The sequence below is a fragment of the Nerophis ophidion genome, linkage group LG11 (assembly GCF_033978795.1).
Source record: "Nerophis ophidion isolate RoL-2023_Sa linkage group LG11, RoL_Noph_v1.0, whole genome shotgun sequence".
NCBI lineage: Eukaryota > Metazoa > Chordata > Actinopteri > Syngnathiformes > Syngnathidae > Nerophis > Nerophis ophidion.
The window spans coordinates 20,272,725-20,300,365 of record NC_084621.1 but is presented as its reverse complement, the minus strand read 5'-3'; the positions used below and the strand labels follow the sequence as shown (position 1 = coordinate 20,300,365).

At 38.1% G+C, this 27,641-nt stretch overlaps 1 protein-coding gene across 6 annotated transcripts in view; it reads left to right on the top strand.

Annotated features, from left to right (window-relative positions):
* Nucleotides 1-23,266, top strand: part of ccdc106a (coiled-coil domain containing 106a) — a 31,410-nt gene extending 8,144 nt beyond the window's left edge. The window contains exons 1-8 of one of the 6 annotated variants that reach the window (XM_061915321.1): nucleotides 4,864-4,998; nucleotides 6,199-6,322; nucleotides 10,572-10,641; nucleotides 10,725-10,823; nucleotides 10,901-11,131; nucleotides 14,472-14,694; nucleotides 14,758-14,910; nucleotides 20,495-23,266. In XM_061915321.1, the coding sequence (XP_061771305.1) occupies nucleotides 10,585-10,641; nucleotides 10,725-10,823; nucleotides 10,901-11,131; nucleotides 14,472-14,694; nucleotides 14,758-14,910; nucleotides 20,495-20,853 (1,122 nt within the window). In that variant the 5' untranslated portion in view covers nucleotides 4,864-4,998; nucleotides 6,199-6,322; nucleotides 10,572-10,584 and the 3' untranslated portion in view covers nucleotides 20,854-23,266. Of the gene's footprint in view, nucleotides 1-4,863; nucleotides 4,999-6,198; nucleotides 6,323-10,571; nucleotides 10,642-10,724; nucleotides 10,824-10,900; nucleotides 11,132-14,430; nucleotides 14,695-14,757; nucleotides 14,911-20,494 lie in introns of those variants that run through there. The other 5 variants (XM_061915318.1, XM_061915320.1, XM_061915319.1 and 2 more) reach the window with 5 other exon arrangements.
* Nucleotides 23,267-27,641: the final 4,375 nt, after the last annotated feature.

Genomic DNA, 27,641 nt, shown 5'->3' with positions numbered 1-27,641 from the left:
GCCATTGTTAACGTAACCGGAAGTAGTTAGCCTGTTAACTAGCGCTTCTAAATAAATGTTGTTTTCGAAAATAATCACCAAAATGCTCATAGCTTGTCAGCTAACATTATACTTTAAAAATCATCAATTGTCTTTAAGGATTTTTAAATGTGCTTTATTTAGTTGAGTGTTTATATTTCATATACGATTTCGCCGTCATTCGCCATTGTTAACGTAACCGGAAGTAGTTAGCTTGTTAGCCAGCATCACATGAAAGAAATGGTGTTTTTCAAAGAAATGACGAAAATTCTTGTCAGTGGGCACCACACCTTAAAAAGTAACTAGTTCCTTCAAATGATACTGAATGTTGCTTTATTTGGTTGAGTGTATTTACATCACATTTACCACTTTATCGTTCACCATTGTTAACGTAACCCGTACCGGAAGTAGTTAGCTTGTTAAAAAGCGCGTCTAAATAAATGTTTTTGGAGAAAAATACCAAAATGCTCATGGCTTGTCTGTTCATCTATTATCCTTAATGATATTTAATTTTTTTTATTTAGTTGTGTAATTATATTTACCACTTCGCCGTCATACACCATTGTTAACGTAACCGGAAGTAGTGAGCTTGTTGGCCAGTATAACTTGAAAAAATGCTGTTTTGCATATAAATTACTAAAATGCTTGACAGCGAGCATCTGACTTTAAAAAGTAACTAATTCCTCCTAATGACATTAAACATTGCTTTATTTGGTCAAGTGTATTTACAATAATTTTTATATATATATATTTTTTTATGTTTACCGTATTTCCTTGAATTGCCGCCGGGGCGCTAAATAATTTAAAACCCTCTTCTCACACCTGCGCTTACCAAAGGCATGCGGTAAAAGTAAGCATGCGCTAATTATTTTAAAACCTCTTCTCATTGATTGATTGGTTGATTGATACTTTTATTAGTAGATTGCACAGTACAGTACATATTCCGTACAATTGACCACTAAATGGTAACACCCGAATAAGTTTTTCAACTTGTTTAAGTCGGGGTCCACGTTAATCAATTCATAGTAAACTCCGGCACTTACCAAAGGTATGCAGTAAAAATTTGAATGTGATGTAAGCTTGGACCTTAAATCCTACTAAATAGCTCTTAATCTTCTTTCCTTTATGCGATTTCAAATTACCCGTATTGAAAACAACCTCCTCCATTTTGAAAATGATGACAGGGGAAGTGTCACTCGTGACGTCACAAGTTTAACCAGGCGGTAATACTAAGCATGCGCTAATTATTTTGGGAAGCGAGTTTGACCCGGCAGTAATTCAAGGCAGGCGCTTACTATATGCTCTGCGGCAATTCAAGGAAATACGGTATTTATAAATGTCAACATTTACAAACAGTTGAGAAACAATAATCAAATTAAGTCCAAAAACAGTATAAAACATTACAAAACATTTATAAAAACAGTACAAAACAGCGCCAGGGGGTTGTAAATTCAAAGTAACAAAAATAAAATAGAAAAAATATATTTATACATATTTATACAAAGTGCAAAACCCTAGGCTCATTCAGATTCATTACTTAACTTAAATTTGGAACACAGCATCATCGTTTTCACAGCTTTTTTGTTGTTAGAGGTAGAGAGCATTTTAATGTAGTGTTCAAAATCTTTTTTAAAGGCAAAAAAGACAGGTTGGGTATTGAGAAAACAACATTTATGAATACAAAACTAAGCCAATAGAATAATGAGGTTGCAAAGGTAAAATTCCTTTTCAAGTTTTTGTTCATACAGTGTAAAACCAAATATCACATCTTTAAAACAAAGCACAAATTTGTCATGAATATTGTCCAGGATGAAGCGACAGTTGCCCTGCCTTAGTGATCGAGTGTTTTTACAAGTCCTAAACAAGTGGTTAACGGTCTCTGGATGCATGTTGCATAAGGTGCAGGTAACATCAATGTCCTTCTTGTGTCTAACCATCACAGTCTTTGCAGGGTAATAACAATGACTTGTTAGCTTGTTAAAGGCCTTCTGAAACCCACTACTACCAATCACGGAGTCTGATAGTTTATATATCAATGATGAAATATTAACATTGCAACACATGCCAATACGGCCGGTTTAGTTTACTAAATTACAATTTTAAAGGCCTACTGAAATGAGATTTTCTTATTCAAACGGGGATAGTAGGTCCATTCTATGTGTCATACTTGATCATTTCGCGATATTGCCATATTTTTGCTGAAAGGATTGAGTAGAGAACATCGATGATAAAGTTCGCAACTTTTGGTCGCTAATAAAAAAGCCTAGCCTGTACCGGAAGTAGCAGACGATGTGCGCGTGACGTCACTGGCTCCTCATATCCTCACATTGTTTACAATCATAGCCAGCAGCAGCTAGAGCTATTCGGACCAAGAAAGCGACAATTTCCCCATTAATTTGAGCGAGGATGAAAGATTCGTGGATGAGGAAATTTAGAGTGGACTAGGAAAAAAAAAAAAAAGGTGATTGCAGTGGGAGCGATTCAGATGTTATTAGACACATTTGCTTGGATAATTCTGGAAAATCCCTTATCTGCCTATTGTGTTACTAGTGTTTTAGTGAGATTAAATAGTACCTGAAAGTTGGGGGGGGTGTGGCCATGGGTGTGTTGACGCCAGAGTCTCTGAGGGAAGTCACGGCAGCTGCAGCAGGACGGAAGCTCCGCTGATGTCACCGGTAAGAAGCGACTTATTACCACAATTTCTCACCTAAAACTGCCGGTTGACATGTAATCGGGATCCATGTTCACTTGACCGCTCTGATCCATAGTAAAGCTTCATCTTCGGGAATTTTAAACAAGGAAACCCCGGCTGTGTTTGTGTGGCTAAAGGCTAAAAGCTTCCCACCTCCATCTTTCTACTTTGACTTCTCCATTATTAATTGAACAAATTGCAAAAGATTCAGCAACACAAATGTCCAGAATACTGTGTAATTATGCGATTAAAGCAGACTACTTATAGCTTGGATCAGGCTGGAAAATAATGTCCGCTACAACCGGTGACGTCAAACGCACGCGTCATCATACCCCGACGTTTTCAACACGACAATTCGCGGGACATTTAAAATTGCAATTTAGTTAACTAAACCGGCCGTATTGGCATGTGTTGCAATATTAATATTTCATCATTGATATATAAACTATCAGACTGCGTGGTCGGTAGTAGTGGGTTGCAGTAGGCCTTTAAATTTCCCGCGAAGTATCCTGTTGAAAACGTCGCAGAATGATGACGCGTATGATGACGCGTGTGCGTGACGTCACCGGTGGTAGCGGACATGTTCTTCCAGCCCGATCCAATCTATAAGTAGTCTGCTTTAATCGCATAATTACACAGTATTCTGGACATCTGTGTTGCTGAATCTTTTGCAATTTGTTCAATTAAAAATGGAGAAGTCAAAGAAGAGAAGATGTAGGTGGGAAGCGGTGTATTGCAGCTGCCTTTAGCAACACAAACACAGCCGGTGTTACCTTGGTTACATTCCCGAAGGTGAAGCTTTACTATGGAACAGAGCGGTTGAGCGAACATGGTTCCCGACCACATGTCAACCGTCAGGTTTCGGTGAGAAAATTGTGGTAATAAATCGGCTCTTACCGTGGACATGAGCGGAGCGTGTGTCCACCTGCAGCTGCGTGGCTTCCCTCAGAGACACTGGCGGTCACCACACCCCTCCGACTTTCAGGTACCATATAATCTCACTAAATCACTAGTAACACAATGAGCAGATAAGGGATTTTCCAGAATTATCGTAGTAAATGTGTCTAATAACATCTGAATCGCTCCCACTGCCCTCGCCTTTTCTTTTTCTTTTAGTCCTTCACTCTCAATATCCTCATTCACGAATCTTTCATCCTCGCTCAAATTGATGGGGAAATCGTCGATTTCTCGGTCCGAATCGCTCTCGCTGCTGGTGGCCATGATTGTAAACAATGTGAGGATCTGAGGAGCTCCACAACCGGTGACGTCACGCGCACATCGTCTGCTAATTCCGGTACAGGCAAGGCTTTTTTATGAGCGACCAAAAGTTGCGAACCTTATCATCGATGTTCTCTACTAAATCCTTTCAACAAAAATATGGCAATATCGCGAAATGATCAAGTATGACACATAGAATGGACCTGCTGTCCCCGTTTAAATAAGAAAATCTCATTTCAGTAGGTCTTTAATTGGCGCTTCTAAATAAATGTTTTAGAAAAAAATGTCCAAACTGCTCATCTTGGCTTGTCAGCTAACATTACATTTTAAAAATCATCCATTATACTTAATGATATTTAAGTTTGCTTTATTTAGTTGTGTGTTTTTATACAACGTTTACCGTTTCACCATCATGCATCATTTTTTAATAAACCTTCATTTATAATATGCAGCATTCAACATTCAAAGAGTTAATAATACTCATAACAAGTAAATAAATAGTACAAACACAGTACAAAACAGTGCCAAGGGGGTGTAATCTCAATAAAGTAACTAAAATAGAATGCAAAAATATATATATGTAGCAAAGTGTAAATCCATAGGCTCACACAAGTTCCGTAAATCATCCACATTTGGAGCACACCATCGTAGTTTTCACAGCTTTTTTGTTGTTAGCGGTAGAAAGCGTTTTAAAGTAAAGTTTTAATTCTTTTTTAAAGGCACCATTATGCATCAATGTTGACGTCATCATAACCGGAAGTTGTTCGCTTGTTATCTCGCATAACTGAAAAACAATCACGTTTACCTCAGAAATTACACACATCAAAAGATAGCTTAAATGTGTTACATTGCAGGTATTTTTGTTAAATAAATAAAATCACAATTTAAATAAAAATCCCTCTAACCGGAAGTTTGTCACCCTAACCGGAAGTAATGTCCTTCTTCGCTGGCAATAAATACATGCTTATTGTTGGCTTGTTAGCAAGCGGAGGAACTCGCAAGATGGCGGCATGACTGAGTAATAACGTCGTATTACATGCTTATTATCTGCTTATTATCGGCGGAAAGAGGTACGTACCGTCCCGAAATCTGCACTTTTGTGACCCCAAAGATAACGATGCACTAAAGTGACATCAAAATATGGAGTTTTATTTTGACAGCGTTCTCACATAGTAAATATGTCTTCTGTTTCCCGAACATATTATGTTATATTTTTATATTGTTGTTGTGTTTACCCCTCCCCCCCCACCCCGATGGGGACAAGCGGTAGGAAATGTGATGATGTTTACCTTTGATGTTAAAACAGACGAGTCAATCAATGTGTGCCAGTTTTAAAGCGTTGAGTCGTCGGACTTTTCATTAGGTACACCTCTCCAGTGAAGTCCAATTAGAACATGTATACCCTCGGACTTTTTATTAGGTACACCTCTCCATTGAAGTCCAATTAGATCCCCTCGGACTTTTCATTAGGTACACCTCTCTATGGAAGTCCAATTAGAACATGTACACCGTCGGACTTTTCATTTGGTACACCTCTCCAGTGAAGTCCAATTAGAACATGTATACCCTCGGACTTTTCATTAGGTACACCTCTCCAGTGAAGTCCAATTAGAACATCATGTACACCCTCGGACTTTTCATTAGGTACACCTCTCCAGTGAAGTCCAATTAGAACATCATGTACACCGTCGGACTTTTCATTAGGTACACCTCTCCAGTGAAGTCCAGTTAGAACATCATGTACACCGTCAGACTTTTCATTAGGTACACCTCTGCAATGAAGTCCAATTAGAACATGTATCTTAAAGGCCTACTGAAGTGAGATTTTCTTATTTAAACGGGGACAGCAGGTCCATTTTATGTGTCATGCTTGATCATTTCGCGATATTGCCATATTTTTGCTGAAAGGATTTAGTAGAGAACATCGATGATAAAGCTTCGCAACTTTTGGTCATTAATAAAAAAGCTTTGCCTGTACCGGAAGTAGCAGACGATGTGCGCGTGACGTCACGAGTTGTAGAGCTCCTCACATCCTCACATTGTTTACAATCATGGCCACCAGCAGCTAGAGCGATTCGGACCGAGAAAGAGACAATTTCCCCATTATTTTGAGCGAGGATGAGAGATTTGTGAATGAGGATAGTGAGAGTGAAGGACTAGAAAAAATAAAATAAAAAAAAGGCGAGGGCAGTGGGAGCGATTCAGATGTTATTAGACACATTTACTACGATAATTCTGGAAAATCCCTTATCTGCTCATTGTGTTACTAGTGATTTAGGGAGATTATATGGTACCTGAAAGTCGGAGGGGTGTGGCCACGGGTGTGGTGACCGCCAGTGTCTCTGAGGGAAGCCACGCAGCTGCAGGCGGACGCAAGCTCCGCTCATGTCTACGGTAAGAGCCGACTTATTACCACAATTTTCTCACCGAAACCTGCCGGTTGACATGTGGTCGGGAACCATGTTCGCTTGACCGCTCTGTTCCATAGTAAAGCTTCACCTTCGGGAATGTAACCAAGGTAACACCGGCTGTGTTTGTCTTGCTAAAGGCTTCCCACCTCCATCTTTCTTCTTTGACTTCTCCATTATTATTTGAACAAATTGCAAAATATTCAGCAACACAGATGTCCAGAATACTGTGTAATTATGTGATTAAAGCAGACTACTAATAGCTTGGATCAGGCTGGAAAAAAATGTCCGCTACAAACGGTGACGTCAAACGCACGCGTCATCATACTGCGACGTTTTCAACAGGATACTTCGTGCGAAATTTAAAATTGCAATTTAGTAAACTAAAAAGGTCGTATTGGTATGTATTGCAATGTTAAGATTTCATCATAAACTATCAGACTGCGTGGTCGGTAGTTTTGGGTTTCAGTAGGCTTTTAACAAAGATGTCGACGAGACGTTTTTATTGCTACAATAAATGTATCGTTGTAATTTCACAATTTTATTGGGGGTTTAATATACTGTACTGCAAGGGTTGCCAACTCCCTGAAAAAAGGGACACTATGCAGAGCCGGTCAACCTAATTTATTGTAATTATATTTATTCAATAATATTTTTTTGTGCAACATAATTAAATTAACAGAATAAAATAATATTTTTTCCCCTAAATTAAAATATTTCCTGGTTAAGTGTAACAGTAAACATATAACATAAGTCTGTCCTGCTTAATTGAAAACAATGAATTGAATGTGTAGCTTTATGATTGACATGTCTCCTGTCGTCTCATCAGTAGAAGAAGTGCACTTGGACATCAATAAATAAATAAAATAACCCTGAGATCATTCTGTTTTATTAATATGACTGGCAACATTTCAATCGTGTTTTATTTAGGACGGATTCTGCGCTAATTGCTTGTATGCAATATTGTGATATTTGTCATTGAATAGATTCATAGTATCAGAAATGCTCACTTGAAAATACTAAGATTTGAAGAACATATTTGACACTTTTTAATGAGTTACTCTAATAGCAGCTAACTGTTAGACTCTGTAGTGTCACTATCATAAGGTGTAGTGTCACTATCAAAGTGTAGTGTCACTATCATAAGGTGTAGTGTCACTATCATAAAGTGTAGTGTCACTATCAAAGTGTAGTGTCACTATCATAAGTGTGGTGTCACTATCATAAGTGTGGTGTCACTATCATAAAGTGTAATGTCACTGTCATAAATTGTGGTTTCACCATCAAAGTGTAGTGTCACCATCATAAGGTGTAGTGTCACTATCATTAAGTGTGGTCTCACTGTCATAAATCCAATCCAATCCCCTTTATTTATATAGCACATTTAAACAACAAGAACGTTTCCAAAGTGCTGCACAGCCATGTTAAAAACAATATTAAAAAAAACAATATTATGCTCCACCAATGACTGAATAAAAACCAAAATAAATATAAAAACAATATAAAAATAAATATGATTAAAAACAATTTTAAAGGGTAAAATCAATTAAAACAGTAAAATAGAATATAAAGTGTGGTGTCACTATCTTAAAGTGTAATGTTATTATCATAAGTGTGGCATCGCTATCATAAAGTTTAGTGTCACTGTCATAAAGTGTGGTGTCACCGTCAAAAAGTGTAGTGTCACTATCATAAAGTGTGGTGGCACTATCATAAGGAGTAGTGTCACTATCATAAGTGTAGTGTCACTATCATAAAGTGTGGTGGCACTATCATAAGGAGTAGTGTCACTATCATAAGTGTGGTGTCAATATCATAAAGTATAATGTCACTGTCATTAAGTGTGGTTTCACCATCAAAGTGTAGTGTCACCATCATAAGGTGTAGTGTCACTATCATTAAGTGTGGTCTCACTGTCATAAATCCAATCCAATCCCCTTTATTTATATAGCACATTTAAACAACAAGAACGTTTCCAAAGTGCTGCACAGCCATGTTAAAAACAATATTATGCTCCACCAATGACTGAATAAAAACCAAAAATAAATAAATATAAAAACAATATAAAAATAAATATGATTAAAAACTATTTTAAACGGTAAAATCAATTAAAACAGTAAAATAGAATATAAAGTGTGGTGTCACTATCTTAAATTGTAATGTCATTATCATAAGTGTGGCATCACTATCATAAAGTTTAGTGTCACTGTCGTAAAGTGTGGTGTCACCGTCAAAAAGTGTAGTGTCACTATCATAAAGTGTGGTGGCACTATCATGATGTGTGGTGTCACTATCATAACGTGTATTGTCACTATCATAAGGTGTAGTGTCATTATCAGAAAGTGTATTTTCACTATCATAAAGTGTGGTGTCACCATCATGAAATATAGTGTCACCATCATGTAGTGTGGTGTCACTATCATGAAGTGTAGTGTCACTATTTTTAAGTGTAGTGTCACTATCATTAAGTGTAGTGTCACTATCATAAAGTGGTGTCACTATCGTAAAGTAGTGTCACTATCATAAAGTGTACTGTCACTATCACAAAGTGGGGTGTCTTTATCATAAAGCGTAGTGTCACTATCATTGGGTGTATTGTCACAATGATAAAGTCTAGTGTCACCATCATAAAGTGTAGTGTCACTAAAATAAAGTGTAGTGTCATTATCATACAGTGTAGTGTCACCATCATAAAGTGCGGTGTCACTATCATAAAGTGTAGTGTCACTATCCTAAAGTTTGGTGTCACTATCCTAAAGTGTGGAGTCGCTATGACAAAGTGTAGTGTTACTATCATCAAGTGTGGTGACACTGATAAAGTGTAGTGTCACTATCATAAAGTGCAGTTTGACTATCATAAAATTATTGTCACTATCATAAAGTGTGGTGTCACTACGATAAATTGTGGTGTCACTGTGATAAAGTGTAGTGTCACTGTGATAAAATGTGGTGTCACTATGATTAAGTGTGGTGTCAGTGTCATAAAGGTGAACAGCCAATGGGTGTGTTGAAGAAGTGAGATAGACAAATGGTGTTTAGAAAAGAAGACATGACTGCTATAACAACAGAGTAGAATGACTATGATAGTTATCAGGTTGTGTTGACATGTTAGCCACATGTTATTGACATGTTATTGTCCTGTCATTAACATGTTAATGACATGTAATTTACATGTAATTGTAATCGACATGTAATTGACATGTTAGGCCCATGTTAGACACATGTTATTGCCGTGTTAGCCACATGTTATTGACATGTTAGACACATGTTATTGACATGTTAGACACATGTTATTGACATGTTAGACACATGTTATTGACATGTTAGCCACATGTTATTACCATGTCATTAACATATTAGGCACATGTTCTTGACATTAGTTAGACACATGTTACTGACATGTTATTGACATGCCATTAACATGTTATTGACATGTCATTAACATGTTATTGACATGTTAGGCCCATGTTAGACACATGTTATTGCCATGTTAGCCACATGTATTGACATGTTATTGCCATGTCATTAACATGTTATTGACATGTTAGGCACATGTCCTTGACATTAGTTAGACACATGTTACTGACATGTTATTGACATGTCATTAACATGTTATTGACATGTTAGGCCCATGTTAGACACATGTTATTGCCATGTTAGACACATGTTATTGACATTTTATTGCCATGTTAATGACGTGTTATTGACATGTTAGACACATGTTATTGACATTTTATTGCCATGTCATTAACATGTTAATGACATGTTATTGACATGTTAGGCACATGTTCTTGACATTAGTTAGACACATGTTACTGACATGTTATTGACATGTCATTAACATGTTATTGACATGTCATTAACATGTTATTGACATGTTAGGCCCATGTTAGACACATGTTATTGCCATGTTAGCCACATGTTATTGACATGTTAGACACATGTTATTGACATGTTAGCCACATGTTATTTGATTGATTGATTGATCGATTGAAACTTGTATCAGTAGATTGCACAGTACAGTACATATTCCATACAATTGACCACTAAATGGTAACACCCCAATAAGTTTTTCAACGGGTTCCACGTTAATCAAGTCATGTTATTGACATGTTAGCCACATGTTATTGACATGTTAGACACATGTTATTGCCATGTCAGACAAAATGTCGTGTGAAGGTGTATGTGGTGTACAATCATGTGGGTAGTTGTGATTATGGTGCATATATTTGCAGAGAGTGATGGAGAATGGAGACAGGCGTGATGCTGCCTCCAACAACCACTCAGGCACGCTACACTTGCAGAGTAAATATCATCATTATTATTATTTTTAATAATAATCTTCCTATCAAAAACACGTATTGTTGTGCTTTTCCCCTCCCGTGAAGCTCCCAAGAATGAAGAAATTTATGAGATCACAATACCGCTGGAAGAAAACAACTTTGATCAGCAAGGATTCTTCAACCAAACTGAGGCAAACTTTGAGGGTGAACGATATTGATCTTATTGACCTTTTTCCACTTCCATATTGCAATAACAACAACAACCTGCTGCTCCTCTTCAGAGTGTGCGCCCCCTGCTGGCCGCTCCTACATGCTGGTCAGCAGCCTGCGCACGCAGCTGCAGATCTCTACAGAGAAGAACTCCTGGCTGCAGAAGAGGATCCAGGACCTGGAAGAGGAGCGGGACTTCCTTCGCTGTCAGCTGGAGCGTTTCATCGCCTCCACCAAGAACCAGGACTGCGAGCCCAGAAGGTTCTCCTGGAGACCAAGGAGACAGGAGGAACATCCTGCGGGTAGGAGGGATTATGTCTTCTCCTAAAAGTACACTTGAAAATATGTGTTTTCCTAAAAGTACACTTAGTGTTCTCCTAAAAGTACACTTGAAATATGTATTTTCATTAAAGGCCTACTGAAACCCACTACTACCGACCACGCAGTCTGATAGTTTTTATATCAATGATGAAATATTAACATTTCAACACATGCCAATATGGCCATTTTAGTTTACTAAATTGCAATTTTAAATTCCGTGCTAAGTATCCTGTTGAAAACGTCGATAAGATGACGCGTGCTCGTGACGTCTTGGTTAGTAGCGGCCATTTTTTTCCAGCCCGATCCAAGCTATAAGTAGTGTGCTTTAATCGCATAATTACACAGTATTCTGGACATCTGTGTTGCTGAATCTTTTGCAATTTGTTCAATTAATAATGGAGACGTCAAAGAAGAAAGATGTAGGTGGGAAGCGGTGTATTGTAGCTGCCTTTAGCAACACAAACACACCCGGTGTTTCCTTGTTTACATTCCCGAAGGTGAAGCTTTACTATGGAACAGAGCGGTCAAGCGAACATGGTTCCCGACCACATGTCAACCGGCAGGTTTCGGTGAGAAAATTGTGGTAATAAGTCGTCTCTTACCGTAGACATGAGCGGAGCTTGCGTCCTCCTGCAGCTGCGGACTCTCTTACCTCCTCCCACTGGAGACACTGGCGGTCACCACACCTCTCCAACTTTCAGGTACCATATAATCTCACTAAATCACTAGTAACATAATAAGCAGATAAGGGATTTTCCAGAATTATCCTAGTAAATGTGTCTAATAACATCTGAACCGCTCCCACTGCACTCGCCTTTTTTTTTTTTTTTTTTTTTTTTTTTAGTCCTTCACTCTCCCTATCCTGATCCATGAATCCCTCATCCTCACTCAAATTAATGGGGAAATCGTCGCTTTCTCGGTCCGAATCGCTCTCGCTGCTGGTAGCCATGATTGTAAATAATGTGAGGAGCTCCACAACCCGTGACGTCACGCGCACATCGTCTGCTACTTCTGGTACAGGCAAGGCTTTTTTATTAGCGACCAAAAGTTGCGAACTTTATCGTCGATGTTCTCTGCTAAATCCTTTCAGCAAAAATATGGCAATATCGCGAAATGATCAAGTATGACACATAGAATGGACCTGCTATATCCGTTTAAATAAGAACATCGGATTTGAGTAGGCCTTTAAAGTACACTTGAAATATGTTTTCTCGTAAAAGTACACTTGAAATACATATTCTCCTAAAAGTACACTTGAAATAGATATTCTCCTAAAAGTACACTTGAAATATGTATTCTCCTAAAAGTACACTTGAAATATGTATACTCCTAAAAGTACACTTGAAATATGTATTCTCCTAAAAGTACACTTGAAATATGTATTCTCATTAAAGTACACTTGAAATATGTATTCTCCTAAAAGTACACTTGAAATGTGTATTCTCTGAAAAGTACACTTTTAATATGTATTTTCATAAAAGTACACTTGAAATATGTATTCTCATAAAAGTACACTTGAAATATGTATTCTCTGAAAAGTACACTTGTAATATGTATTTTCGTAAAAGTATACTTGAAATATGTATTCTCCTAAAAGTACACATGAAGTATGTATTCTCATAAAAGTACACTTGAAACATATAATCTCGGAAAAGTAAACTTGAAATATGTATTGTCATAAAAGTAAGACTGAAATATGTATTCTCATAAAAGTACACTGGTAGGATGGATTATGTATTCCCATAAAAGTGCACTTGAAATATGTATTCTCTTAAAAGTACACTTGAAACATGTATTCTCGGAAAAGTACACTTGAAATATGTATTGTCATAAAAGTAAGCCTGAAATATGTATTCTCATAAAAGTGCACTTCAAATATGTACTCTCGTAAAAGTACACTTGAAATATGTATTCTCATAAAAGTACACTTGAAGTATGTATTCTCATAAAAGTACACTGGTAGGATGGATAATGTATTCTCGTAAAAGTACACTTAAATATGTATTCTCGTAAAAAAGTACACTTGAAATATGTATTCTCATAAAAGTACACTTGAAGTATGTATTCTCATAAAAGTACACTTGAAATATGTATTCTCATAAAAGTACACTGGTCGATAAAATATGTATTCTCATAAAAGTACACTTGAAATATGTATTCTCATAAAAGTAATTTGGTAAATGAAATATGTATTCTCATGAAAGTACACTTGAAATATGTATTCTCAGAAAAGTACATTTGAAATATGTATTCTCAGAAAAGTACACTTGTAATATGTATTCTCAGAAAAGTACACTTGTAATATGTAATCTCATAAAAGGTCACTTGAAATATGTATTCTCATAAAAGTACACTTATATGAATATCACAGGGTGTCATGAAAGTATGAATATTTATTGTAATGATTTATATTACACTAAATTAATATTGTTAAATATGACATTAATCAAAATGTAAACATTTTCGTTTTGTTGCCTTCAGACCTTCCTCCTTTACTGGCTGATTTTCTTTAAAAAGACATATTACAAATATGTATGTATTTAAATATTACATACATTACAAATATGTACGTAAAGTATATATAGATTACTTATATTATATTACAAACATGCATGTATTTATGTATCAGATATATTACAAATATGTATGTATTTATATATTATATATATCACAAATATGTATGTATTTATATATTACAAATATGTATTTATTTAAATATATATATTTCAAATATTTATGTATTTATATGTTACATATAGTACAAATACCTATGTATTTATATATCAGATTACAACAATGTATGTATTTGTATATTACAAATATGTATTTATTTATATATTACATACATTACACATATGTATGTATTTATGTATTACAAATATGTATGTATTTATACATCTCAAATATGTATGTATTTATATTTCTCAAATATGTATGTATGTATTTATTTATTACAAATATGGATGTATTTATTGATTACAAATATGAATGTATTTATAGATTACAAATATGTATGTATTTATAAATCACATTACAAATATGTATGTATTTATTTGTTAAATTACAATTATGTATGTATTTATATATTACAAATATTTATGTATTTATACATCACATTACAAATATGTACGTATTTATATATTACAAATATGTATGTATTTATACATTACAAATATGAATGCATTTATATATTACAAATATGTATGTATTTATGTATCACACTACAAATATGTATGTATTTATGTATCACACTACAAATATGTATGTATTGTTCTTGTAGAACAACCGACCACAGATCCGCCACACTTTCCCCCCCAGCAGTTTTTCCAGCGAAGGCCGGCTGCTCCCGCTGCGACCCCCCCCAAGAACCACGTGTCCAACGCCGTGACCACCCACCTGGCCTCCATGAACACGCTCTTCACCTCCGCACAGTCGCAGGCGCTCTTCCAGGGCCTCGCCACTGCTGGGAATTCAACCAGCAGCAGCGGTGGCAGCAGCAGCGGCGCAACCGCCAGGCCAAACGGACAGCGAAATTTAGCTCCGGGTAACACACGTCTAACCACGCACAGCGTTGCCATGGAAACGAGCTCTTGTTTGTTTTCCTCAGATTCTTTTCTCCTGCTGGGAGAAGGCGAAGAGTACGTGGAGCATGAGGGCTTCCTGCAGGAGGAGGAAATGCTCCCTGCGGACGACGCCAACAGCAACAGGCAGCAGTTGAAGAGAAGGCGAATATTCCGAGGCCTTAAAGAGCGCCAACGAGGTACCGCCTGAGTACCTCCTTTCTTTCTTTTTAACGATTCTTTATTGATTCTCAGACATGAGTTGTCAAACATACGTCAAATCTGCTGTTTTTCCCCCAACAAATAATATAACAAAATATGTACATTTAAAATAAATGAGTAAATATACAAATAATTGTTTTAAAAAAAAAATCACCAATAACTGTAAATGGCCTATGTGTGCAAACCGCCGATACGCCTGAGTGGAACTGAAATGCTTAGAGTTTTTTATTCCCCTTCCATTTTTTACGGGGGGAAATTTCCAGGTAATCAGAGAATTGTTGGTACCAGGAAACATGCTGGCTTGCTTGGGCGTCCAGGGTGAGCGGGGGGTGTGGATGTTGGAACGGTTCGAATCGGATGAGAAATGTGGGATATGGAGAGTTTTTTATATTGCCCTTTCATTTTCAACGGGGGGAAATTCCTGGTAATTCCTGGTAATCCGGGAATTTTCGGAACCGGGAAACTTGCAGGCTTGCTCGGATGTCCAGGGTAAGCGGAGGGTGTGGATGTTGGAACAGTTCAAATCGGATGAGAAATGTGTAATATGGAGAGTTTTTTATATTGCCCTTTCATTTTCAACGAGGGGAATTTCCTGGTAATCTGGGAATTTTTGGAACCGGGAAACATGCTGGCTTGCTTGGCTGTCCAGGGTGAGCAGAGGGTGTGGATGTTGGAACGGTTCGAATCGGATGAGGAATGTGTAATATGGAGAGTTTTTTATATTGCCCTTTCATTTTCAACGAGGAGAATTTCCTGGTAATCTGGGAATTTTTGGAACCGGGAAACATGCTGGCTTGCTTGGCTGTCCAGGGTGAGCAGAGGGTGTGGATGTTGGAACGGTTCGAATCGGATGAGGAATGTGTAATATGGAGAGTTTTTTATATTGCCCTTTCATTTTCAACGAGGAGAATTTCCTGGTAATCTGGGAATTTTTGGAACCAGGAAACATGCTGGTTTGCTTGGATGTCCAGAGTGAGCGGTGGGTGTGGATGTTGGAACGGTTCAAATCGGATGACAAATGTGGGATATGGAGAGTTTTTTTATATTGCCCTTTCATTTTCAACGAGGGGAAATTCCTGGTAATTCTAGGTTATGGGGAATTTTGGGACCGGAAAACATGCTGCCTTGCTTGGATGTCCCATATGAGCAGAGTGTGGGGATGTTAGAACGGTTCAAATCTAATGAGAAATGTGGGATATGGAGAGTTTTTTATATATATATTTTCAACGGGGGAAAATTCCTGGTAATCAGGGAATTTTTGGAACCAGGAAACATGCTGGTTTGCTTGGATGTCCAGAGTGAGCGGTGGGTGTGGATGTTGGAATGGTTCCAATCGGACGACAAATGTGGGATATGGAGTTTTTTTGTATTGCCCTTTCATTTTCAACGACGGAAATTTCCTGGTAATTTTAGGTTACGGGGAATTTTGGGAACCGGAAAACATGCTGGCTTGCTTGGATGTCCAATATGAGCAGAGTGTGGGGATGTTAGAACAGTTCGAAACTAATGAGAAATGTGTGATATGGAGAGTTTTTTATATTGCCCTTTCATTTTCAATAAGGGGAATTTCCTGGTAATCTGGGAATTCTTGGAACCAGGAAACATGCTGGTTTGCTTGGATGTCAGGTGAGCGAAGGGTGTGGATGTTGGAACGGTTCGAATCGGATGACAAATGTGGAATATGGAGAGTTTTTTTATATACACGTATATATTTTCAACGGGAGGAAATTTCTGGTAATTCCGGGTAGTCTGTGATTCTTCGGAATCGGGAGACATGCTGGCTTGCTTGGATGTCCAGGGTAAGCGGAGGGTGTGGATGTTGGAACGGTAGGAATTGGATGACAAATGTGGGATATGGAGAGTTTTTTATATTGTCCTTTCATTTTCAACGGGGGTAAATTCCTGGTAATTCTAGGTTATGGGGAATTTTGGGAACTGGGAAACATGCTGGCTTGCTTGGATGTCCAGGGTGAGCGGAGGGTGTACATCAGGGGTCACCAACGCGGTGACCGCGGGCACCAGGTAGCCCGTAAGGACCAGATGAGTCGCCCGCTGGCCTGTTCTAAAAATAGCTCAAATAGCAGCACTTACCAGTGAGCTGCCTTTATATTTTTAGTGTTATTTATTTACTAGCAAGCTGGTCTCGCTTTGCTTGACATTTTTAATTCTAAGAGAGACAAAACTCAAATAGAATTTGAAAATCCCCAAAAATATTTTAAAGACTTGGTCTTCACTTGTTTAAATAAATAAATTTATTTTTTTTACTTTGCTTCTTATAACTTTCAGAAAGACAATTTTCGAGACAAAATACAACCTTAAAAATGATTTTAGGATTTTTAAACACATATACCTTTTTACCTTTTAAATTCCTTCCTCTTCTTTCCTGACAATGTTCAATTATTTTTTTTATTATTGTAAAGAATAATAAATCCATTTTAATTTAATTAATCATTTTAGTTTCTGTTTTTTTCAACGAAGAATATTTGTGAAATATTTCTTCCAACTTATTATGATAAAAATTCCAACAAATTATTCTGGCAAATCTATAAAATCTGTAGAATCAAATTTAAATCTTATTTCAAAGTTTTTTGAATTTCTTTTAAATTTTTTGTTCTGGAAAATCTAGAAGAAATAATGATTTGTCTTTGTTAGAAATATAGCTTGGTCCAAATTGTTATATATTCTAACAAAGTGCAAATTGGATTTTAACCTATTTAAAACATGTCATCAAAATTTTAAAATTAATCTTAATCAGGGAAAATTACTAATGATGTTCCATAAATTCTTTTTTTAATTTTTTCAAAAAGATTCGAATGAGCTAGTTTTTCTCGTCATTTTTTTCGGTTGAATTTTGAAGTTTAAAGAGTCAAAATTGAAGATAAACTATGTTTCAAAATGTGATTTTAATTTTTTCGTTTTTTTTCCTCTTTTAAACTGTTCAATTAAGTGTTTTTTTTCATAATTTATTCTCTACAAAAACCTTCCGTAAAAGGAAAAAAAAAATGTACGACGGAATGACCGACAGAAATACCCATTTTTTTATATATATATATTTATTCAAGGTAAATTGAGTAAATTGACTATTTCTGGCAATTTATTTAAGTGTGTATCAAACTGGTAGCCCTTCACATTAATCAGTACCCAAGAAATAGCTCTTGGTTTCAAAAAGCTTGGTGACCCCTGGTGTAGATGTTGGAACGGTTCAAATCGGATGAGAAATGTGTGATGTGGAGAGTTTTTTTTATATATATATTTTCAACGGGGGGAAATTCCTAGTAATGCTGGGTATTCAAGGAATTTCCAGAACCGGGAAACATGCTGGCTTGTTTGAATCGGATGAGAAATGTGGGCTATGAAGTCGATTGTATCATGCCTATTCATTGTCAATGGGGGGTTAATTCCGGAAAACTCCTGGAATTTTGGGTAAGGGAAAATATGTTTTGGTCCGTTACATTAGAAGAGTCGTGTGGTTGATGGTTGAAAGATTGGAATCCATGTTAAAAATAATGCAACATTGTAGAACTATGAAATACGTCCGTTCATTTAAATGGGAAATTCCTGGAAATTTGGGGAATAGGCGGTATAGCTCCGTTGGTAGAGCGGCCGTGCCAGCAACTTGAGGGTTCCAGGTTCGATCCCCGCTTCCGCCATCTTAGTCACTGCCCTTGTGTCCTTGGGCAAGACACTCCCAGTGCCACCCACACTGCTTTAAATGGAACTTACATATTGGCTTTCACTGTTCAAAAGCGCTTTGAGTCACTAGAGAAAAGCGCTATATAAATATAATTCACTTCACTATTGTGTGAAAGCCTTTCTCACCACATGTACTAGTGACACATGATCGTGTTCTCAAAATACACAAATGTGTCCTGAAGAAGATAAGCCATCTTGTACAAACACCAAAAGCAGTGAAAATGTCACCTTGTGTAAAAGGTAAATAAAAAGAGAATACAATAATTTCTAAATCCTTTTCAATTTATATTCAGTTGAATAGACTGCAAAGACAAGATATTTCATGTTCACACTGAGAAACTTTGTTTTTTTTTTGCAAATAATCATGAACTTGGCAGCAACACATTGCAAAAAAGTTGTAAGGGGCATTTTTACCAGTGTGTTACATGGCCTTTCCTTTTAACAACACTCAGTAAAGGTTTGGGAACTGAGGAGACACATTTTTTAAGCTTTTCAGGTGGCATTCTTAATGCTTAAGTTATTGAACAGTCAATGGGAGACAGGTCTGGCCTACAGGCAGGCCAGTCTAGTATGAAGCCACGCTGTTGTAACACGTGGCTTGGCATCGTCTTGCTGAAATAAGCAGGGGCGTCCATGATAACGTTGCTTGGATGGCAACATATGTTGCTCCAAAACCTGTATGGACCATTCAGCATTAATGCCCTTGCCTTGGGCACTTATAAAGTTAAGTTAAGTTAAAGTACCAATGATTGTCACCACCTGGGAGGTGAGGGGAGCAGTGAGCAGCAGTGAGCAGCAGCGGTAGCTGCGCCCGTGGATCATTATTGGTGATTTAACCCCCAATTCCAACCCTTGATAATGAGTGTCAAGCAGGGAGGTGATAGGTCCCATTTTTAATAATCTTTGGTATGACTCGGCCGGTATTTGAACCACACCCCCATACCATCACAGATGCTGGTTTTTCAACTTTGCGCCTGTAAAGATGGTTCTTGTCCTCTTTGTTCCGGAGGACACAATGTCCATAGTTTCCAAAAACAATTTGAAATGTGGACTCGTCAGGCCCCAGAACATTTTTCCACTTTGCATCAGTCCATGTTAGGTGAGCTCTGGCCCAGGGAAGCCAGCGGCGTTTCTGGGTGTTGTTGATAAATGGATTTGGCTTCGCATAGTAGAGTTTTAACTTGCACTTACAGATGTAACGACCAATTGTGGTTACTGACAGTGGTTTTCTGAAGTGTTCCTGAGCCCATGTGGTGTTATCCTTTACACACTGATGTGGCTTTTTGATGTAGTACTGCCTGAGGGATCAAAGGTGTGTAATATCATGGCTTACGTGCAGTCATTTCTCTACATTCTTTGAACCTTTTGATGATATTACGGAGCATAGATAGGGAAATCCTGAAATTCTTTGCAAAAGCTGGTTGAGAAATGTTGTTCTTAAACAATTTGCTCCCGCGTTTGTTGGCAAAGTGGTGACCGTCGCCCCGTCCTTGTTTGTGAACGAATGAGCATTTCACGGAAGCTGCTTTTATAGCCAATTATGGCACTCACCTGTTCCCAAATTAGCCTGTTCAACTGTGGGAAGTTCCAAATAAATGTTTGGACGAGCATTCCTCAACGTCCTCAGTCTTTTTTGCCACTTGTGCGAGCTTTTTTGAAACACGTTGCAGGCCTCAAATTCCAGATGAGCTAATATTTGCCAAAAATACCAAGTTTACCAGTTCCAACATGAAATATCTTGTCTTTGCAGTCTATTCAATTGAATATAAGTTGAAAAAGATTTACAAATCATTGTCATTTGTTTTTATTGAGCATTTCCACAAGGTGACAACTTCACTGGTGTTGGGCTTTGTATTTTCTCACCTGCAGTCAAAGACGCCGCCGGGGTGCTCTTCCGCTACAAGAAGATCCTCCTCACCTTCCAGCGCCTGAAGAACATGTCCAAGGCCTTCCAGATCCACGGCGTGGACCGCAACACGGTGGCGTCCACCACGCCCATCGCCGAGCTGCTGCTAGTGGCGCCGGAGAAGGTGGCGCTGGTAGGCGAATTCGACCCGTCCCGAGAGAAGCTGCTGGACTACGCTCGCCGCTGCTACTCGGCGCTGGACGAGGAGACGCTGAGCCGCGTGCAGGCCTTGAAGAAGAACAACCTGCTCCTGCCCATTTCATACAGGTTTCGAACAGGCGGTCTCACAGAACGCCCCAATAAGGGGGACTCAACCTTATAGCCTGGTCCTGGACTCTCTGGTTCTGGACTCTCTGGTCCTGGACTCATCGCCACGGCACAGATCACTAACAACCATTCACTCTTTCACACATTAGCCATCATTTGTTCATGCTACCAACCTTGCTTCACAGCAAAGAAGAATAGCAATTATTTAACATTTTATCCAACACACTTTATTGATATCTATTACGTCTCTATTGATGTCATTTTATGGCCCAGCCCTACGAATTTACATATAGTACATGTTTCCTGGCCAAACTCCAATCTTCTTCATGTAAGAATAACTATTACTGAACGTTTTATCGAACATACTTTATTGATATTGATATCATTTTATGGCCCAACCCTACTAATTAGCATTTAATGCATGTTTTTTGCCCAAACTCCGAATTTCATCACGTTATAATAATAATTCTTGAACCTTTTATCGAACACACGATTACGTCTCAATTGATATCGTTTTATTGTCCAGTCTTACTAATTAGCATATCATACAGGTTTCCTGCCCAAACTCTGATCTTCATCATGTAAGAATAATAATTATTAAAGCTTTTATCGAACACACTTTATTGATATCGATTACATCTCTACTGGTAACGTTTCATGACCCAACGCTATTAATTAGCAAATAATACATGTTTTCTTTCCTGCCCAAACTTCAGTCTTAATCATGTAACAATAACAATTATTGAACATTTTAACGAACACACTTTATTTATATCGATTACGTCTCTATTTATATTGTTTTATGCCCAAGCCCTACTAATATTTATATAATACATGTTTTCTTTCCTGCCCAAACTCCAATCTTCATCATGTAAGAATAACAATTACAAAAACCTTTTATCGAACACACTTTATTGATATTGATTACGTCTCTATTGGTATTATTTTATGACCCAACCCTACTATTTAGCATATAATACATGTTTCCTGCCCAAAATCCGTTTTTCATCATGTAACAATAATAATTCTTGAACCTTTTATCGGACATACGTTGTTGATATCGATTACGTCTCTATTGATATCGTTTTATGGCCCAGCCCTACTATTTAGCATATAATACATGTTTCCTGCCTTAACTCCAATCGTCATCATGTAAGAACAGCAGTTACTGAACGTTTTATCAAACACACTTTATTGATATCGATTACATCTCTACTGATAACGTTTTATGACCCAACCCTATTAATTAGCAAATAATACATGTTTTCTTTCCTGCCCAAACTCCGATCTTCATCATGTAAGAATAGCAGTTACTGAACATTTTTATTGAACATATTTTATTGATATTGATTATGTCTCTATTGATATTGTTTTTATGGCCCAACCCTACTAATTAGCATATAATACATGTTTCCTGCCCAAACTCCGATTTTCATCACGTAAGAATAATAATTCTTGAACCTTTTATCGATCACACTTTGTTAAAATTTATTACGTCTGAATTGATATCGTTTTATGGCCCAGTCTTACTAATTAGCATATGATACAGGTTTCCTGCCCAAACTCTGATCTTCATCATGTAAGATTAACTATTATTGGACCTTTTATCGAACACACTTTATTGATATCGATTACTTCTCTACTGATAACATTTAATTTCCCAACCCTATTAATTAGCAAATAATACATGTTTTCTTTCCTGTCCAAACTCCGATCTTCATCATGTAAGAATAGCAGTTACTGAACGTTTTATCGAACACATTTTATTGGTATTGATTACGTCTCTATTGATATCGTTTTTATGGCCCAACCTTACTAATCAGCTTATAATACTTGTTTCCTGACCAAACTCCGATCTTCAACATGTAAGAATTACAATTATTGAACCTTTTATCGAACACACTTTGTTTATATCAATTACGTCTCTATTGATATCGTTTTATGGCCCAGCCCTATTAATTGGCAAATATTACATGTTTTTTTTCCTGCCCAAACTCTGATCTTCATCATGTAAGAATAGCACTTACTGAACGTTTTATCAAACACACTTTATTGATATCGATTATGTCTCTATTGATATTGTTTTATGGCCCAGCCCTACTAATGAGCATTTAATACATGTTTTCTTTCCTGCCCAAACTCTGATCTTCATCATGTAAGAATAATAATTATTGAAGCTTTTATCGAACACACTTTATTGATATCGATTATGTCTCTATTGATATCATTTTATGGCCCAGCCCTGCTAGTTAGCATATATAAAATACATGTTTTCTTGCCTGCCCAAACTTAAATTTTCATCATTTAAGAATGAAAATTATTGAACGTTTTATCGAACACACTTTATTGATATTGATTACGTCTCTATTGATATCGTTTTATATCATTTTCCACTCTGTGATGTCAAGTTTTATGCTAACATTTGGACGCAGTAATATTGCAAATATACATCTGTAAATGTTTTGCAATGATTTTGTCTTTATTTTAGTCTCATTTGGACACCCATACGAGAAAACCAACAGGAAGTCGGCCATCTTGGTTTGGCGGCGAAAAAAAGGGGTGGTACTTTGTCGGACTTCTCCGAGGGACTTTGGCCAGATAAAATTACAGATACTTCACATGCCGGTGGTGGTAAATTGCCAAAATAAATGTCCTATGCCATAAGATGTGGGCGTGGCACGGCGCCAAACTTTGCTCCGATTAGTCGCCACAAAACATCAATAACTGGGTGCCACAAATTCAGATCTTGATCTTATATGGTAGAAATTATGATGGCAGTCTGGAGTGATTTTTATTTATTTAATTTGATTTAGTTAATTTCGTTTCATTTCATTTTTTTTATTTGTATTTATGGAGAGCCCTGCTTTAAAGGTTTGTTTCTACAGCTAAATGGTCTGCTTGCAGTACTTAAACAGACGTCTAGAGGGCGCCAAATCTCCAATGCATTTAACGCTTCATGTCACGCCCTCTTCCGGCTTCTAGAAAGTATTGACTTCCGGTTGTTCGTGCTTCCACTTCCGGTGCCGAGGTGCTAACAGTTAGCATGCTAACATTACTGTGCAACATTTTGAGCCGATTTTGCAGCAAAACGCCTCAGACTCACTTATAAAAATAAAAACTTTTTAATGAAAATATAAAAAGTTTTAACACACATATTTTTAGTTAAACAACTAATGCTAACACAAGCTAACTAATGTTATTTGCTAATATTGTTTTGGGACGGCGTGGCGCAGTGGGAGAGTGGCCGTGCGCAACCCGACGGTCACTGGTTCAAATCCCACCTAGAACCAACCTCGTCACGTCCGTTGTGTCCTGAGCAAGACACTTCACCCTTGCTCCTGATGGTTGCTGGTTGGCGCCTTGCATGGCAGCTCCCTCCATCAGTGTGTGAATGTGTGTGTGAATGGGTAAATGTGGAAGTAGTGTCAAAGCGCTTTGAGTACCTTGAAGGTAGAAAAGCGCTATACAAGTACAACCCATTTATCATTTGCTTTGAAAAATTTAACTAGTTGCAGACAGCCCCTTTAAGTCATCACCTTGAAAATAAATAAAACATGACGTTTTTAAAACTTGCCAACTATAGAGAAAGGAAGTTTGATTTTTGATGTATTTGAATAGAAAACTTTTTTTTTATTTTTTATTTTTTTAACAAATGACGACAACCGTATTTCCTAAATTGACGCCGGGGCGCTAATTAATTTAAAACCTCATTCACTCCTGCGCTTACCAAAGGCATGCGGTAAAAGTAAGCATGCGCTAATTATTTTAAAACCTCATCTCACTCCGGCACTTACCAAAGGCATGTAGTAAAAAAATGGAGTGTGATGTAAGCTTGGACCTTGAATTCTACTAAATACCTCTTAATCTTCGTCCCGTTATGCGATTTAAAATTACCGGTATTGAAATCAGCCTCCTCCATTTTGAAAATGATGACAAGGGAAGTGTCACTCGTGACGTCACAAGTTTGACGAGGCGGTAATATCAATCAATCAATCAATGTTTACTTATATAGCCCTAAATCACTTGTGTCTCAAAGGGCTGCACAAACCACCACGACATCCTCGGTAGGCCCACATAAGGGCAAGGAAAACTCACACCCAGTGGGACGTCGGTGACAATAATGACCCAGTGGGACGTCGGTGACAATGATGACTATGAGAACCTTGGGGAGGAGGAAAGCAATGGATGTCGAGCGGGTCTAACATGATACTGTGAAAGTTCAATCCACAATGGATCCAACACAGTCGCGAGAGTCCAGTCCAAAGCGGATCCAACACAGCAGCGAGAGTCCCGTTCAGAGCGGAGCCAGCAGGAAACCATCCCAAGCGGAGGCGGATCAGCAGCGCAGAGATGTCCCCAGCCGATACACAGGCAAGCAGTACATGGCCACCGGATCGGACCGGACCCCCTCCACAAGGGAGAGTGGGACATAGAAGAAAAAGAAAAGAAACGGCAGATCAACTGGTCTAAAAAGGGAGTCTATTTAAAGGCTAGAGTATACAAATGAGTTTTAAGGTGAGACTTAAATGCTTCTACTGAGGTGGCATCTCGAACTGTTACCGGGAGGGCATTCCAGAGTACTGGAGCCCGAACGGAAAACGCTCTATAGCCCGCAGACTTTTTTTGGGCTTTGGGAATCACTAATAAGCCAGAGTCCTTTGAACGCAGATTTCTTGCCGGGACATATGGTACAATACAATCGGCAAGATAGGATGGAGCTAGACCGTGTAGTATTTTATACGTAAGTAGTAAAACCTTAAAGTCACATCTTAAGTGCACAGGAAGCCAGTGCAGGTGAGCCAGTACAGGCGTAATGTGATCAAACTTTCTTGTTCTTGTCAAAAGTCTAGCAGCAGCATTTTGTACCAACTGTAATCTTTTAATGCTAGACATGGGGAGACCCGAAAATAATACGTTACAGTAGTCGAGGCGAGACGTAACAAACGCATGGATAATGATCTCAGCGTCTTTAGTGGACAGAATGGAGCGAATTTTAGCGATGTTACGGAGATGAAAGAAGGCCGTTTTAGTAACGCTTTTAATGTGTGCCTCAAAGGAGAGAGTTGGGTCGAAGATAATACCCAGATTCTTTACCGTGTCGCCTTGTTTAATTGTTTGGTTGTCAAATGTTAGAGTTGTATTATTAAATAGAGTTCGGTGTCTAGCAGGACCGATAATTAGCATTTCTGTTTTTTTGGCGTTGAGTTGCAAAAAGTTAGCGGACATCCATTGTTTAATTTCATTAAGACACGCCTCCAGCTGACTACAAGCCGGCGTGTTGGTCAGCTTTAGGGGCATGTAGAGTTGGGTGTCATCAGCATAACAGTGAAAGCTAACACCGTATTTGCGTATGATGTCACCTAGCGGCAGCATGTAGATGCTGAAGAGTGCAGGGCCAAGGACCGAACCCTGGGGAACTCCACACGTTACCTTAACGTAGTCCGAGGTCACATTGTTATGGGAGACACACTGCATCCTATCAGTAAGATAAGAGTTAAACTAAGACAGGGCTTAGTCTGACGTACTAATTCGTGTTTTGATACATTCTAATAAAATATTATGATCGACGGTATCGAAAGCAGCGCTAAGATCGAGGAGCAGCAACATAGATGACGCATCAGAATCCATCGTTAGCAATAGATCATTAGTCATTTTTGCGAGGGCTGTCTCCGTGGAGTGATTTGCCCTGAAACCGGATTGAAAGGTTTCACATAGATTGTTAGACGCTAAGTGTTCATTTAACTGCTCCGCAACAATTTTTTCGAGGATTTTTGAAATAACGGGAAGGTGAGACACCGTCGGTAGTTTACCATGAGGTCAGGATCGAGGTTAGGTCTTTTAAGAAGAGGATGAATAACCGCTTTTTTGAATGCTAGGGGAACAGTGCCCGAGGAAAGTGATAAGTTTATAATATTTAGCACTGATGGACCTAATAATACAAAGAGCTCCTTGATCAGTTTCCCAGGAAGTGGGTCAAGTAAACATGTTGTCTGTTTTATTCCATTTACACGTTGTAACAATTCCTCTATTGTTATTTCCTCAAAACGAGAGAAACTATTCTGGAGGGCAGTATCCGCCGTATATACAATCGTATCAGTGTTAATAGAACCCCGTTGTAGCTGGGACGCATTGTCTTTAATCTCCTTTCTAATGACTTCAATTTTCTTACTAAAGAATTGCATAAAGTCATCAGCTGAGTGGGTTGAGCTACTGGAAGGAGTCCCTTGTTGGGTTAGTGATGCTACCGTACTAAACAAAAATTTAGGATCGTTTTTATTACGGTGGATGAGATTTGAGTAATATTTAGCTTTAGCTAAGGCAAGCATGCGTTTATAAGTTATTAAACCATCACTCCATGCTTGATGGTGCACCTCAAGTTTAGTCGTGCGCCATTTGCGTTCCAGCTTTCTACATAATAATTTCTGAGCTCTAGTTTCTTCAGTAAACCACGGGGTGCGCTTTTTTGGAGCCTTTTTTAACTTTAGCGGTGCTATGTTATCAATGGTTTCGCGCAGGGCGTCGTTAAAGTTGTTAGTGAGGTTATCAATAGAGCCCACATACTTTGGGAATGGTGCCATTACCGAGGGCAGTAGGTCAGCAAGAGTTGTCGTTGTGGCCGTATTAATGTTGCGGCTGCTATAGCAGTTATTATTATTATTAGTTTGACGAACATGCGTAATACTAAGCATGGGCTAATTATTTTGCGATGCGAGTTTGACCCGGCAGTAATTCAAGGCAGGCGCATACTATATGCCCTGAGGCAATTCAAGGAAATACGGTATGTCAGATCCTGTCACACACTTCCGGTTGTTCGAGCGTCCACTTCCGGTGCCGAGGTGTTAA